General features: G+C 62.6%; 1 protein-coding gene across 7 annotated transcripts in view; it reads right to left on the minus strand.

The window, feature by feature from the left end:
- Positions 1-17: 17 nt before the first annotated feature.
- NBEAL2 (neurobeachin like 2) overlaps positions 18-15176 on the minus strand; it is a 30145-nt gene continuing 14986 nt past the window's right edge. For 6 of the 7 annotated variants that reach the window (XM_042236339.2, XM_027957721.3, XM_027957720.3 and 3 more), the window contains 42 exons: positions 14489-15096; positions 14274-14406; positions 14075-14194; positions 13554-13875; positions 13256-13338; positions 13060-13152; positions 12701-12875; positions 12442-12575; positions 11927-12086; positions 11615-11717; positions 11291-11444; positions 11021-11179; positions 10676-10835; positions 10416-10501; positions 9740-10246; positions 8931-9109; positions 8691-8850; positions 8321-8458; positions 7875-8231; positions 7639-7788; positions 7371-7528; positions 7099-7223; positions 6877-7012; positions 6231-6391; positions 5813-6129; positions 5617-5712; positions 5115-5239; positions 4892-5032; positions 4594-4724; positions 4385-4494; positions 4170-4287; positions 3952-4049; positions 3765-3881; positions 3131-3220; positions 2945-3054; positions 2658-2830; positions 2423-2517; positions 2064-2180; positions 1810-1968; positions 1585-1733; positions 583-718; positions 18-506 (listed from right to left, as the gene is read on the minus strand). In XM_042236339.2, coding sequence (XP_042092273.1) covers positions 402-506; positions 583-718; positions 1585-1733; positions 1810-1968; positions 2064-2180; positions 2423-2517; positions 2658-2830; positions 2945-3054; positions 3131-3220; positions 3765-3881; positions 3952-4049; positions 4170-4287; positions 4385-4494; positions 4594-4724; positions 4892-5032; positions 5115-5239; positions 5617-5712; positions 5813-6129; positions 6231-6391; positions 6877-7012; positions 7099-7223; positions 7371-7528; positions 7639-7788; positions 7875-8231; positions 8321-8458; positions 8691-8850; positions 8931-9109; positions 9740-10246; positions 10416-10501; positions 10676-10835; positions 11021-11179; positions 11291-11444; positions 11615-11717; positions 11927-12086; positions 12442-12575; positions 12701-12875; positions 13060-13152; positions 13256-13338; positions 13554-13875; positions 14075-14194; positions 14274-14406; positions 14489-15096 — 6948 coding nt within the window. In that variant the 3' untranslated portion in view covers positions 18-401. Of the gene's footprint in view, positions 507-582; positions 719-1584; positions 1734-1809; positions 1969-2063; positions 2181-2422; positions 2518-2657; positions 2831-2944; positions 3055-3130; positions 3221-3764; positions 3882-3951; positions 4050-4169; positions 4288-4377; positions 4495-4593; positions 4725-4891; positions 5033-5114; positions 5240-5616; positions 5713-5812; positions 6130-6230; positions 6392-6876; positions 7013-7098; positions 7224-7370; positions 7529-7638; positions 7789-7874; positions 8232-8320; positions 8459-8690; positions 8851-8930; positions 9110-9739; positions 10247-10415; positions 10502-10675; positions 10836-11020; positions 11180-11290; positions 11445-11614; positions 11718-11926; positions 12087-12441; positions 12576-12700; positions 12876-13059; positions 13153-13255; positions 13339-13553; positions 13876-14074; positions 14195-14273; positions 14407-14488; positions 15097-15176 lie in introns of those variants that run through there. The other variant, XM_042236340.2, reaches the window with a different exon arrangement.

Here is a 15176-nt window from a genome sequence, read left to right on the forward strand (position 1 = left end):
CTCGGAGGCAGAACAGCTACAAAACTAGTCCATATTTATTGCTGAGATGCGAGAATGGGAGGGGTCGCCCTTAGGATTAAGGCCACAGCCCGGCCCCTGTGCTCTGCTGGGACCGGGGATCGGGAGCCTGGGCTCCCCACCCCAGACTGTGCAAAAAGTGCTGTGCGGCCGCTGGGGCCAGTGCTGGGACTCCGGGCGGCCCCTCTGCCGGCGAGGGGCAAGATTTCCTGGAGTGACATCGCCCGCCAATCCCTGAGAGCTGGGCAGAGGTGGGGCCCCGCCCACCGCCGCCTGAGTGTGGGCGGGGTGTCCTGCCCCCCGCCCCCCATGGGCTCTCGGGTGGAGCCTACTGGGGCGAAGCCCGCTGGGGGCGGGGCGGCGCGGCAGGACCGGGCGGGCTATCAGCGGGCCTCTCCAGGGTTGTACTCGGTCTCCCCAGAGGACACCTGGGAGATGCGCCGGGAGGAGGACCGCCACAACTTCCGCGCAAACTGGCTGCTGCGCACCTAGTGGGAACAGGCATGGGTCAGCCAGGATCAACGCTCCCACCCTGTGCAAGGCCCACCCTGCCCGCATTCTCACCTCTGAGGGCTGCCCTGCGCCCACCACGATGAGCTTGCCGTCTTCCAGCCCCACGAGCACATGGCTGCGCTCCTTGGTCACAGCCACGCTGCGGATCGGCACCTTCATGGGCAGAGGAGGAGCGGCTGGCAGCAGTCTGGAGGGAGGGAAGAAGGTGATATATACAAACTCGCAACTGCAAGGAGTTATGCATCCAGCACATATCTGTCTCTTCATTCTCCCATCCACCTCCCAGTCCTCATTTGAAGGATGGCTGGAGGAAAATCCTGACAAATAAGAGAGTCATGAACAAGTGTGTGCCTAAGGGAGGCCCAGGGCAAGATCTCCCCCCTGGAGGATGGGAGGACAGAGACAGGCCTTGAAGAATGTGTCCACAGGCATGTAAAGGGGTTAGGGTCCACGGGGCACCTCTTAGTATCTCTCTGCCAATAACCACCACCTGAGGGATCACGTGACTAACCTAGATAGCATATTAAAAAGCAGAGACATCACTCTGGCAGCCAAGGTCTGTCTAGTCAAAGCTATGGTTTTTCCAGTAGTGGATGTGAGAGTTGGACTATAAGGAAAGCTGAGCGCCAAAGAATCGATGCTTTTGAACTGTGGTGATGGAAAAGACTCTTGAGAGTCTCTTGGACTGCGAGGAGATCCAACCAGTCCATCCTATAAAGGAAATCAGTCCTGAATATTCATTGGAAGGATTGATGCTGAAGCTGAAACTCCAATACTTTGGCCACCTGATGCAAAGAACTGACTCATTGGAAAAGACCCTGATGCTGAGAATGATTTAGGGCAGGAGGAGAAGGGGATGACAGAGGATGAGATGATTGGATGGCATCACCCACTCGATGGACATGAGTCTGAGTAAGCTCTAGGAGTTGGTGATGGTCAGGGAGGCCTGGCGTGCTGCAGTCCATGGGGTTGCAAAGAGTCAGACACGACTGAGCGACTAAACTGAACTGAACTGAACTGAGGGATCACAAACCCATAAACAGTGAGGCTCACTTGTTCAAGTGGAGGATGTGCAGGGCACACTGGGCCGTGCCCAGCAGAACAAAGTCCTCTGTCACCGCGAGGGCTGTGGGCTGCTCCACCAAGGGCAGTGAAGCCCGCAACCTCCCATTCACTGAGTACAGGTGCAAGGAGTAGGTGACCTGGAGGAGGCAGGACGTGTTAGCAAGGACAGAATCCCAACTACCCCTATCTTGGCTGGACGCCCCTTTCCCATACCTGAGCCCCCAGACGCTCCCGCGCTGAGCTCTGCACCACAATCTGGCCCTCAGACCCCAGCACCAGGTGGGACACAGGTCCAGGCAACGTGCTTCCCGGAGGGCTAAGTGTGGCCACAAACTGGCCACGGCGTACGGTGTGGATGATCACAGTTCCATCCTGCAGGAAGGTGGCTTAGCGTGCTGGGCACAGGCATCTGGTTCCAGGGGCACGGCCCAGCAAACAGCCTCCCCTGGGCACAGGCAAACACACACCTCAGATCCGGACACCGCCATGTCAAGTTCAGTGCTGATGGCCACACAGCTCACGGCAGCCTCATGCCCATATAGGACCTGCACGGGCTTTGATGCCAGCCCCATCGAGAGACCACTCTGTGGGGAACACCAGGGCTGGCTCAGGACTGGGACACACCACCACCTTGGCCCCAGAGTGAGAAAGCTAAAAGCTCAGAAAAGCGAAGGTCTGGTCCAAAGTCAGACTGTTGGAGCCCCAGACTTGCTCACAGTAGCAGTAGGAAGGGGAAGAGAGCAGGGTAGGACTGGAGGCCCAGTGGAGGGGCAGATGGGCCGCAGATCTGGACCAAGGGGGCCCACGGGGCTGCCACCCAGCACACCTGCTGCATGAGCCGCCACACCATGCACGTGGTGTCTCGGGAGCCTGAGATGAGGTAGATGCCGCAGGTGTCCAGCGCAAGGCAGGTTACTATATCTGCAAGGGAGAGGGGAGGAGACAGGACGGGGAAGAGGGAGGCGAGGGGAGAAGAGGGAAAATAGAGCAGTTACCCCTCCCTGGCCAGCTCTGGAGCCCTGCTCTTACCCGCACACCCTGAGCTCTCAGGCAGCACATACCGAGGTGGCAGCGGAGCTGGCTGAGCAGCCTGCCCCGGGGCAGCGCAGTCACTCGCAGGCTGCCATCCCAGTGGCCACCACTGAACAGCAGCTTTCCGTCCGGGGCCACTGCCAGGGCTTGCCCACTCACACCACCGCCTGGAGCCCACGGGCCGCTCAGCAGTCGCTGCATCCTGACGCAGTGAGGAGGAGCACAGGTGAGGCCAGGATACACAGAAGACCCTCGCCTTCAGAGACCTTGGCCAGAGCACTTAGAGCCCACCCTAGCCCACAACCCTCTGTCCTACTTGGGGTTGCCCATGGTGGGGTCTTTGCTGAAGCTGAAGTAGTTGCTTATGTTTCGGTCATAGGGTAGCCAGCTGTGGGTCCCCAGCAGCCCATTGGCACTCACGGTCACCTGGGTGAGAAGACAGAGGTGGGTTGGGGCAGAGTCGGGGGTGGAGCTGAGGTGTGGCCCGGCCCGGTGCACTTACCAACAGGTCTGCGGAGCCCTGGGTGATGAAGGAGTGAGGTTGCCGGTGGGGAACCAAGGCCAGCACCAGGGGCACACCATCGCTGATGACCTGCAAGGGCAGGGCGGGACTAGCTACCCGAGCAGCCGGCTAGAGCCCCCACCATGCTACCTGCCTCTTGGCCCTCAGCCCCAGGGCATCATGTGCAGAGACCAGTGGGCCTTCAGGGCATCTCAGGAAGTGAGAAACCAGATGGACAAGGAAAATCCTTCAAGCTTGGTTTCAACCTTGGTCATCCCACCCCACGACTCCAAATCTCCAAGTCGGCTAGCATCAGGAGAGGAGAGCCTGAACACCTTGGAGCTGGGGGCCTTTTGGGATGCAGGCAGGAAGGGGAGGAGAGTACTGAGGCCGGACTCTCCTTCTGTTCTCCCTAAGGATGACCAGGTGAGTCAACCTGGCCTAACCCTCCCTCCTGAAGACGGCAAACTCAGTGATGTTTACCTTGTATTTCCTCTGGTGTTTACCTCTTATTTCTAAGATGTCTTAATATCAGGGACTTTGATTTAGGTTTTTCATCTCTAAGAGATTGGCAAGGACAGTGGAATTAAATGAACTTCGCCAGGTAGGAAGTTGAGACCCTGCCTCCTCTCACCTCTGCAAAGAAGGCCTTCAGCTGGCCCAGGTGCTGGAAGATGCTAGGTGAGTTAGTGTCCAGACGTGCAAGGCGCTGGGCTGCTTCCTCAACAGAAAGCCGAGCCGGATGGGGTTCCTGTGGGCAAGGAACCATTCAGTACCGCGGCCAGGGCCTCCCTGACCACGGTCTTCCCGGCCGGCCTTACCTTCAGCAGCTGACAGGGCGTCTGCCCAAAGTTGCTAATGATGCCCTCCAGTGCCTTCCGCTCCCTCTCGTCTGCCACCTGGTCCAGGTCCACAGCCCCTGAGCATCGGCAGGTGGGGGGGGGGGGGGGGGGGGGGGGCAGTCAGGACTCAGTCTGTGCCCCCTGCACACCCCCTCCTCTGCACCCCAACCCCCACCGGGGTCCAGGGCACCGCTCACCCTCGTAAGTGCAGTAATAGAAGACATTGAGGGCCTCCTCTGCAGCTGGCCCCCGCTGCTTGTAGCCAAAGATGAGGTCGATCCACTCGTGCAGGTGGGCGGACACATACTCTGACTCCTGGGGGCAGGGAGGTGGCCGTCAGTCCAGGAACGGTGGACCCTCCGCCTCAGCCCTCCCCTCTGGCCACCCGCCAGTATGTGTGCGCACATCTCACCAGCGCCCGGCGGTGCTGCTGGATGAAGTCCTCAGGAGAGCTGGCCCAAGGGGGCAGCACCACATCGCCCACCTTCTCATTGGTCAGCTGGAGGCAGCCCAGGTCAAAGCCTGGCACAGAAGGCTGGGTCAGCTGTCTCGCTGTGCCTTCTTCACCGGCTCCTCGGCCACCCTCCATCTTCACGCCTCCCGCCCCCACCCAGCGCCTACCGTTCTGGTTCTCCAGGAAATCGGGGAAGTAGAAGAACTCTGGGATGAGCTCCTTCACATCAGCAGGGCTCTCCAGGCGGGCCTGCCAGGCTGCTGCCACTGAGTGGAACTGCCGGTCCGAGCAGTCGAAGCTGGGGAGGGGCACGGGCCAAAGTGAGGCCCTGAGAAGGGAGACAGGGAAGGAAAAGGTGCAGCCCTGGGCAAGCAGGGAGCCAGCCTGTCCAGGATGCCTGGAAGACCCACCCTTCCCTCGTCCACCCTGCCTGCCGCCCCACACTATCTGCCTGCCCCTTCACACCGGCCACTCTGCAGCTGGACGTGAAGGGAGGTGAAGGGCTCCACGCGGATGAGGTAGTGCATCACGCCTGCCGCATTGGAATAGTGGGTGCCATAATGGAACTTGTCGATGGTGCCTGCTGGGTCCTCGAAGCTCTCATACCTAGGGCCACGGTTGAAGGGAATCAGCGGAAGCCCTCCCCGGTCCACCCCAACCCCAAGCCCAGCCTTGCTCACGCGCTCACTTCTCCTTCACAAGCTGGGCGTGCTTGGGGTTCACCACACCGATGGGCTTGGACAGGTCCCGGAAGACGGCTGGGTTGCTGAGGTCCAAGGTTGGGGACACGTAGTCCTGTAGGACCCAGGGGAACTGGCCGCCCACCCGGGCAGGAGCCACATGAGGGTTCTGATGGCCTATATGGCCAGCCTGCCCTGCCCGCACCCTCACCCTCAGGAAGATGGGTGGAGCACACAGGTGGGGGTGCACCATGGGGAGGGGCTTCAGGGGAGCAGGAGGGCCTGTCTGAGACAGGATTTCCTTCCAAGAACAGAGGCCAGGAAGGGAAGGGAGTGGGGCTGGGTGTGCGTGGGGGCAGCAGGGCATGGGGGACTGAGCCGGGAACAAAGGCCAGGCCTCAGGCAGCAGCCCAGGACTGAGCTCAGGGCTTGGCCCGCTATCAGTACCCACACTTGGGTGGACCAGGGCTGGTGGAGCAGAGGGTGGGTAGAGGGGAAGCAGGCCCTCACCACAGGGTACTGAGACAAGTCATTGTAGGTCCGCCCCGCAATGGTGTTGAGCTGCATCAGGTACTCAAAGTTGGAGATCTCTCGCTGCACCCATTTCTGGGGGGGCAAGGATACGAGGTGAGCCGGTGGGCTGCCAACACTCTCCGCAGTGGCTGGGCTCTGACCTCACCCGACGCCCACCCTCCAGGGCTCTCACCTGCGTAAGACCTGAGGCACGCAGCATCTCCTGGGGGGAGCGGCTACTTAGGTAGCCTTGGGTAGGGGGTCGCAGACGCAGGAGCCAGGAGTACACCTGGTTCCGCACCTGGGTGTGGGGTGGAATGAGGGAGGGCTGGGGCCTGGGCGCCTGGGAAGGGGATGAGGCTGCGGCCCCGCCCGTCTTGCATGGGAAGTTGAGGAAGTAGTTGGCCTGATCAATGAAGAAGAGCTCGAGAGCTGAGCGGCGCAGGTTGAAACGCCGCAGGTGGACCTCGCGCAGCTGGGCCAGTGGGCGCCGGAAGTCATGGCCGATGCCTGTGGGGATGGACAGCGGGTGCTGGAGCCACCCGTCCCAGCCCCACAAGACCCCAGCCCCCATCCCAGCCGGCCCTCCAGCCTGCTCCAGCAGAACACACCCTCCTCAGTTTCGACCCGCTCGGCACTGCCATCGTAGAAATACACGTGCTGGGTGGTGACCTCCAGCAGCCCTGGGACCACAGCCACCACGGTGACCAGTTGGCACTCAGCTGACAGCACCAGATTCTCATGCTGCTCATCCAGGTCTGCGGCTTCCAACCTGGGGGCCAGCACCCACTTTAGGCACTAGGCTCTGGACCCCCATTCCCAACCAACCCAAGGACCACACTCTCAAAGTACCACCAAGTCAGGAGGCACACTGCTCATGATCCCATAGGAGGAAAAAGAGCTGCCCAGGGTCCAGACTGGCCCCAGTCCCCACCCTGAAACCTGGGCTTCTGAAGTTCCTGCCAGGACACCAACCTGTCCCCAGCTTCCCCTCACTCAGCACCCACCCACTCCCATGGGCGCACATCCTGGTCTGGTTTCTCAGTCCTGCTCTGGGAAGCCTGGCTATCAAACAGGAACTCTCCATACTCTTACAGATCTGCCTAACCCTCCCATCTGATTTTGGACCGTCCCTTCAGGGTGGTTAGCCCCACAGCAGGAAGGCAAGTACACTGAGGAGTCAATCCCTCTGCCACTGGCAAGAACACATTAGACAGAGCCCCTTGCCCTGGGCAGCTCTTTCCCAGCCCCACTCACGGGGTCTCCAGTGCAGCCAGCTCGTCCTCGCCCAGCTGGTCTTCCTGCAGCTCCTCAGGTAGGCTGCTGACTTTGGCCTCTTTGGTCACAGCGAGAGGCAGTGAGGCCTCCTCAGTGGGTGTCAGGGGGGCCTCACCTGCAATGGGCCCAAGGGTGCTCAACCAGAGCTGGACAAGACAGGGCTATGAGGTTGGGTGGACTCAGCTCGGCACACCCACTCACCCAGGTTGTCACGTAGGGCACTGGCCTCCAGGTGAGGGTTGAAGTGATGGTTGGGCACCAGCTTCAGACGCATGCGCGAGTAGGTCTCAGCACTGGAGAGCTTCCAGTGGGGGGTAGGCGGATCCCTACAGATATGACCCCACTTACGGTCATAGGTAGGAGGCAGAGGTTTGCAGACCCCTCTGCCTTCCTCCCAGGCTTCGCCTCAGACACTCTCCTGGCCCCTCCCTCCCAAGCACCACCCCACCAGACTCCGCCCGAGCCCCGCCCACCTCAGGGCCCAGGCCCCGCAGGGGCTGGCTAGCTGGCGCCACTGCGCCCCCCAGTGCAGCAAGGCTGTGGAGTGTTGCGCTGCCTGCTGCTTCAGCGCCGCCGCGTATCGCAGCCCCTCGAAGCGCGCCCGCCTCTGCACAGGGTCCAGCACCAGCTCCTGCGGGATGCGGGTGGAGGAACAGGTGAGGCCCACTGGGTGCTTCGGGCTCCTCTCTCTCCTCTCAGTCCCAGCAGCCATCCTCTGGGCCCACAGGGCAGGTTGCACACCTGGAAGGCCCGACGGCTGTGCGCGCGCTCCCGCTGGCGCCGTTGCCCACTGCTCATGAGCATGTCGTAGCAGGCGTTCCAGAAGCCCGACATGAGGTCGTGGCTCTTAGCGTAGGTGTCCATTTCGAACTGCGACATGGTGGGCTGCACCTGGAGGACCGGACAGGGAGAAGAGACTGCGTTCGATGTGGGCCCCCAGCCCCCATTTCTTTGCCCGTGCCCCTGGCCCCAGGCACCTGCTTGTCAATGAAGTGACGCCATTCGGGGGTGGCACAGAAGGCCTGGAAGTCCTCGAAGAAGGTGGGGCTCCCGTTGGTGGGCGGCAGGGAAGGCAGCCCCCACTGTAGCCCCAGTGGGCCGTAGGCGCGGTCCAGCAGCGTGCGCACCAGCGGCACCAGCCATGAGCAGCGCTCTGCAGCAGCAGCGGCGGCCGGGGGCTCCCCGTTCTCGGTGGGGGTCTCTGATGGGGAGTTGTTCAGCGCCCGCGCCAGCGCCGCCTCCAGCTTGGAGAGCACGTAGCAAGCCTCCTCTCGGCGCATGGGCACCGCGGTCTGCAGCAGCGCGTGCAGCTTCACGTAGGCTTGGGCATGCAGCTGCGGACGGACGAGTTGGGGTGTCACCAGCTACTCCCCGAGCTCTAGACCCGCTGTGCACCCTTCCCCCACAGCCGCCCTGCGCTCACCTGCGGGTCCTCCAGCAGGATGTAGCCGAGCACCAGGCGCAGGCCAATCTGCGCCATCTCTCGGAGGTCCGCTGTGCCGTTGGCCAGGTGTGGCCAGGCTCCCAGGCGATCCAGCAGGCTACACACTCCTTCGAAGAGCTGCCGCACACCATATATTCCAGATGGCCATCACCAGATGAGGCCAGAAGCCCGTGAGGAGAGAGGGAGGTAAGGTTTGGGCTGGGGGCCAGAGAGTGCACATACAGATAGACCTCTGCTCACAGATACCAGAGCTGAGGTCCCCATGACTGCACATGTGTACTCAGCCACTTTGCAGACCAGGAGCCCTCGGGGCATGTGAACACAGTGCTCCTGCCCTGAGCTGCCATACCTTCTCACTCCACAGCTCCTGGTTACCATGGCCCTCGGCGCACAGGAAGTCCTGCAGCAGACGCAGCAGCCAAAGCGCCTGCTGGGTGAGGCTGGCCAGGACCCCAGTGGGGGCCTCTTTGATGTCAGTCAGGGCTGACTCCAGCATCATCTCCAGGAGGCTGGAGGGGAATGAGGTACTCTGGTGTCTACCTGACTGCCTTCTGGGCCCCCAGGCTTCCCCACGGCCCTGCTCCCTCACCTGCGCTTGATGCAGTCTGGTGGGCGCACCAGCGTGGCTGAGGCCCCCAGCTGGGTAAGCACGGAGAAGACCTGGCCGCGCTCCCGCCAGGCGGCCTCGTCACTGCCATCCACACCCCGCCATGTCACCGAGAAGAGCACGTTGGTGAGCAGATTACAAAGCTCCTCCTCACAGGTTTGCTGCGGACACAGGGGGCGTGTGGAGTGCAGGCTGGGGAGGGAGGGAATCACTGCCCCACCACCCTCCCTGTTCAACACCTCCACCCACCCACTAGTAGGCATAGCAGGAGGCCGAGCCTTTGGCCAACAGCCCAGCCAGTGTGCTGCTGAGGGCCTAGACAAACAGTGTGGGACCCGACCACCACCTGAGTTCCGGGGAGGATCCTGGGGTTCCAGGACTCCTAAGAGGAGATGAGGCAGTTTGCATGGTTACCTCACAGGCCTCAAGGACCATCCCGGAACCCTCTGGAAGAATGGTGTTGAATAAGCAAAGGCCCCTCCCCAGATCCAGAAAGCACAAGGTAGGACTCTTAGAGCCGTGCTGCTCTCGGCCCTGAAAAGCCCATGGCCCACAGGCTCTCAAGGGCCTTCCAAAGCCTGGCAAGTGCCCCCAACTGTCTCAGCACGAGTTGTCCTGCTCTGGAATATCTGCCACCCCTGAGAGAACACACTGCAGAGGAAAGTTATGAGGGGGAAGCACTGGACCCGACTAGCTGCCACAGCCCTGATGTCAAACAGTACCACACCTCTGGAAAAGCTCCACTGGCTGCCCTGGGTCCCCAAGGAGCCCTACCTCAGGGCCCGCCTCACCTGAGGGTTGCTGGTATTGGAGGTGTCATCCCCACTGATGGTGGGCTCTGGCAGGCTGCCGTCCTCCAGCACATTGGAGAGACTGGAGCTGTGGCGGCCTTGGGCCATAGGGAAGGGCCGGGGTCCATCAAGCGGGGACGGTGTGCCAGGCTGGCTGGCCGGAGTGACAGTCCCGCTGCTGCTGCCACCACCGGCAGTATTCCCTGAGCTCACACTGGCCCGCTCCAGGCCCAGCTCAAAGGGGGTGGCGAACGGGGAGAGGGCGTGGTAAAAGGCATCAGGGTCAGGGGCCTCTGGGGGCAGGAAGACGTCCGAAGGTTCAGGAGACTCAGTGGGTGGCTTGTGTGAGGCTGGCTCTGGGGAGGTGGGTGGCTCAGGGGTAAAGGGCAGGGGACTGCCGGCTGTGACAGCTTCCAGGACAAACAGCCGGGTCAGCACATCCTGCCAGCCGGCCTGGCGGGCCAGCAGCCGCACTATGTCTGGCTGTCCGTAGATGAGGTGGAAGAGCTGTCGGGCCAGGGCACAGGAAGTGAGGGACTCACTCAACAGCCTGTCCCAACCCCTCCTCAGGGGGTCTTTGCACAGGAGGCCTGCAGAGACCCCTCATCCTAGGCAGGCAAAGCCCTCAGGGTGGAAGCCACCCCACACCCCAACAAAGCTTTCATTTTCCACTCACCTGACGACAAATGTCTAGGCGGACGCTGAGGTCGGCCTGGAGGGACAGCTGCACCACAGCCAACAGATCAGAGAGATTCAGGCAATCTGGGAAGATGGTCAGAAAAGGCCTGAGGGACTGACCCCAGAGGGGGACTGTGCCCCGCTGCTGGCTCAGCCTCGGCTCTTGGACCAACACCTTCCTGATTCCCACCTGCCCTGTCTCCTGGATCCATGTCATCCCTCTACCTGGCCTGCCTCGTGGCCCCACCCAGGTTGTACCTGCCCCCAGGAACAGCTTGTAGAGGCCCTGGCAGAGCTGGGGGGAAACGGCACCCTCTGGCAGGCAGGCAACGAGACCCTGAAGACCACACTCTCGCAGCCGGAGCCGTTGACGGCTGCGCTCAGGTAAGCGCTCATTCTGTTGCAGTCTGCGTAGGATCTGTGTGGGGGTCATCAAGGGGAAGGAGTTACTGTAGGAGGGTAAGCCACCACACAGGGGTGGGGCTCCAAGAGGGACCTGCAAAGACAGCTCCACCCACTAGCCCGGGGCCTTCTGCCCCTCCCTGGACTCAGGCAGGGGCCCCAGTGAATGAGAATGCAGGGTTCGGGAGGAGCTAGATGTACCTTGCAGACTCGGTCGGGCAGCAAGGGCATGGGCCTCGGCCTCACCAGCAGTGCCAGCAGCACCTCAAGGTTCCCTGGCTCCAGCAGGAAGACAGCCAGAGACTCCTGTGCTGGGGAGCCCTGCAGCAGAGCCAGCAGCAGGTCGAGCGCACCCACCACCTGGGGACACAAAGGCTTACGCTGAGCGCGCCCCGCCCCCACCCAAGGCCCGCAACATGGTCCACGCTCTACCCCTCATCCAGGCTTCACCTCTGCCAACCTCCAGCCTACCTGGCCATCATCACCCGAGGCCGCCAGAAAGTTTAGCACCACCTGCAGGTCATCAGCGGTAGAGCTCCGCACCAGAAACTCCCGGGCCAGGCCCAGGAGTGACGTCTGCACTGTGCGCAGGTCGTCGGCGGCTAGGGGGCGCTCGCGCTGCGGACTGGGCAGGTCCCAGCAGAGACGTCACCCAGGGCCAGGGAAACCACCGGGCACCGAAGGGAGGCGAGAACAAGGAGGGCTGGCAGGTGAGCTGGGGGCTGTACAGACCTGCCCCCAAGGCCGGAGGCTGGAGCATCAGCACCCCAGCCCATCTGCCCCTGCCAGCCTCACCTGTAGTGGACACGCAGGGCATCAAGAATGAACTGGACCCCATACTTCTTCCGCAGCTTCTGTCTGTGCTCACGGACTATGCTAGACACGTACTGGATGTGGCCTGAGCGGGCATCAGCAGAGGGCTCAGCCCACCATGCTGAGCTGGGTCCCTTCCATCCTCCAGGACAGGGCCATGCCACTGCCAGACCCCCCCACCCCGACCAGGGGAGGGTCATCATCCCCTCAGATCAGCTACAGGGCTATAACCTCTGAGAACGTCCACTGCCACCCTGGCTGACGGCATCCCCTCACCCAAGTCGGCACACCTACCCAGGCGCACAGCGAAGTCGCTGAGGGTCCAGAGGTGAAAGTTGAAGAGCAAATGCTGGTAGAGCAGGTACAGGAGGGGCCCACTGCCCTCGGCTGCCACCTGCTCCATCAGCAGCTGGGCAGACATGAGCACATTCATGTCCATGGCCCAGCTGGGGACCTGGGTGGGGGCAGGAGCTGGGGTGAGATGTCAGGCCCTGTCCACCTGCTGTCAGGCCTCCCAGTTTCCACCCTGCCCTGCGCAGGTAGATGGACACAAACATCCTGCCTGCTCCAAACCCTCTGGGGGCTCCCTGCCCCCTGAAGTATAAGCTCCTGGCCTCCTGTGTGAGTGTCCTGCCCTAGCCTGTGCTGGTACTTCCCCAGACCCTCTCGGCCCAACCCTGCCCCTCCTTTCAAATGCCACCTCTCCCAGGAGGCCCTCCCTGACTGATGGCATCAGGCGCCCCGGCTTTGTCCCTCCAACCAACAGCCCCTTGGTCAAATGAGGCCCCGCCTGCCCCAGCAGGCCTCACCTTGCGCAGGAGGGCCCCGATGATGGCAGGGCCCTGGCAATGCACCAGGCTCTCCTGATTCACAGGGTGGCCCTGCAGGAAGTTCCGCAGCATCAGCAGAAAGGCAGCCACTGCATTCTTCTCCATTCGCTTCTCTGCCGCCACCAGGAAGGGGACAGGTGTGCGTCAAAGGCCTGTCGGGCTGTGAGACCTCAAGCACTCCAGCCCCCTGCCAGGCCAAGGTCTTCTCTCACCAACACAGGCACCAGGGACACTTTACCTGAGGACTTGCCCAGTGGGAGAAGCAGGCCCTGGACATTGTGGCCAGAGGTCAGTTCGGGCCCCACAAGGTCATGTGTTTCTGCTGGACCTGCCTCGGCTTCCTGGGGTTGTGCAGCCACTCGCTCCAGCAAGGGCAGCAGGGCACCCATGCCTCCCACACAGTTCACCACATCCTGTGGGCAGGGAGCCTCCGTGAGGGCAGCACCGCTTCATCTCCTGCCCCCTCCACCCAAGCAGACCCTCCAACCTGGAATCCTGGGTCTCCTCAGGACCTCCCAGGACACAGAGCCACTCCCACCCTGCACACAAGTTGCAGTGCTCACACTTCCTACACACACTGTCCACATGGGCACACACCTTCACGTCCCAGGTTTCCACTCTATGGCCCGTAAGCCGGCCATCCAACCCATGGCCAGGGGACAGGTCCAAGCAGATGTTGTTCTTACAGGCCTGGGAACAGGGGGTAAGCAAGGCTCAGTGTGGGACAGGGGGAGGCAGGAGGTAGAGGGCGGGAACCAGGGGGAGATTGAGCCAACTGCCCAGCCCCCCATACCTGAGGTGAGTAATGGAGGAGCAGTTTGGCGCCAAGTTCATGCAGTTCACCCTCAGGCTTGAAGGGTGCTGTCTCATTGGGCCCTGGAGGTGGGCAGGGGGCTTCAGACCTGGTTGGGCTTGCAGCCAGACCCCACCCAGAGCCTGCCTCTTCTCTGCCTGATCAGAGGACAGACCCTTGGGGATACCTACTCCCCACTGGAGCCCTTCTTTCGGGCCTGGACACTGTGAGACCCAACCTCTTGGGTCCTGGGAACAGGGGTAGGGCTGGGGCGGGGCGTGGGGAGCACGCTGCATACCCAGGGCGCATAGGACGCGCAGGGCGGCCGCCTGCAGGGCTTCATGGAAGATGGCCACAGCCCCCAGCTCGCCCTCCAGGGAGGTGGGGCTGCCCCACCGAGTGTCCTGCGTGCCGGCAAGGGTAGAGCTGATGCTGCCCTCCTGCAGGGGGGCCACCAGCCCGGACCCCCAGCCAAGCCCTGTGGTGGCCGGGACTGACTGGGAGCGGGTGAGTGAGGGGTGAGTGTGAGCCAGGGCGGTGGGGCCCGGTGGCGCAGGCAGCCCCGTGGTGGTGGTCGTTGTGCGGTGCCCAGCAGACCCGATACAGCAGGACGAGAAAGGCTGTGGGGGCCAGGGTTGGGGGTCAGTTGGTCAGGTCATGTTACAGCCTGGGGTTCCACCTTCCTCAGGGACTCCCAAGGCTGCACAGACCCCAGAGGCTGAGGCCTGTTGGGTTGGGGGAGGGAAACAGGGGCTCCAGGGCCCACCCTGTCCAAGGCCCCCCAGCTACCCAAACCTCCCCAAACCCAGCCTAGCACACCTCACTAAGGGAAGGGCAGCGAAGGGGTGCCATCTTGACCAGATGGCCGTCTTTGTAGACATGGACCAGGTTCTGGCTGAAGGGCCGGCGCCCGGGCACATGGACTATGGCCACACAGTGCTACAACAGAAGTCACGAGATCAGGTGAGGCCCTGGTGCCCCCTGCACCACCCTGGGCCACGTGAGGATGGAGGCTCACCCAGGAAGAGTCGGCAAAGGACACTTCAGGCAAGCTCATGGTCAAGTATTCCTTCCGGGTGCACACAGCCACCACCAGGGTCCCAGCCGCCGTGAAGAAGGCTTCAAACCCCGAGCCGCTGCTGGTGAAGAAGCTGAGGGCCAGCCAAGCCAGTTAAGCCTGCTGGTTCTCCCGCTCACCCTGGCAGCATGCCCTGACCCCTGGCAGTCACCTACCTGTACAGCTGCTTCCGCTGGAGCGGCCGGGTGGGGGTGGGGGCAGGGGCAGGCGCTCCAGCCGTGGGGTGCAGACAGAGCCAGGCATGGAAGGTGAAACCAGGGCCTGGCCAGCGCTGCACAGGGGGGACCATGATGCCCGCCATGCTGGGTGTTAGGTCAAAGTAGCGTAGGGCTCGTGCTGGGCCCTGGTGCCGGGCCATGCCAGAGAGCGCACGGATGATGGCACCTGCGTGGCGGGCCTGCCCAGCCTCTGCTCCGCCTGGCCCCAAGTCCAACCCTGGTGGCGGGCGAAGCAAGCGACGCAGCTCCGAGGGCCTTAGCGACACGTGGCCCAGTGCTTGCAGCAGTGCCAACAACTGTTCCTGGCAGCGGGCCCCCAGGGCTACCCCCTCGCTGAGCGTCTCCAGAAGGCAGCCCACCAGACCGGCCTGCACGCACGTGGCACGGCTGGCAGGGCAGCTGTCACAGAGCCACCAGAGGCGCTGTGCTAGGAAGAGCCGCAGCTCGGCCGTGGGCAGGGTCGGCAGCCACCTCATCAGCACCAGCACTGGCTGCTCGTTGCGGATCGGCGGTGGGGGACACATGCTGTGGTCGCCCTCCACAGCCTGTTGGGGGAGAGGATGGGCTAGCCCCCAGCCAGCTGGCATGGGACAGGCCACCCTCGCAACAGTGGGACTGCCTGCAT

The sequence above is a fragment of the Ovis aries genome, chromosome 19 (assembly GCF_016772045.2).
Source record: "Ovis aries strain OAR_USU_Benz2616 breed Rambouillet chromosome 19, ARS-UI_Ramb_v3.0, whole genome shotgun sequence".
NCBI lineage: Eukaryota > Metazoa > Chordata > Mammalia > Artiodactyla > Bovidae > Ovis > Ovis aries.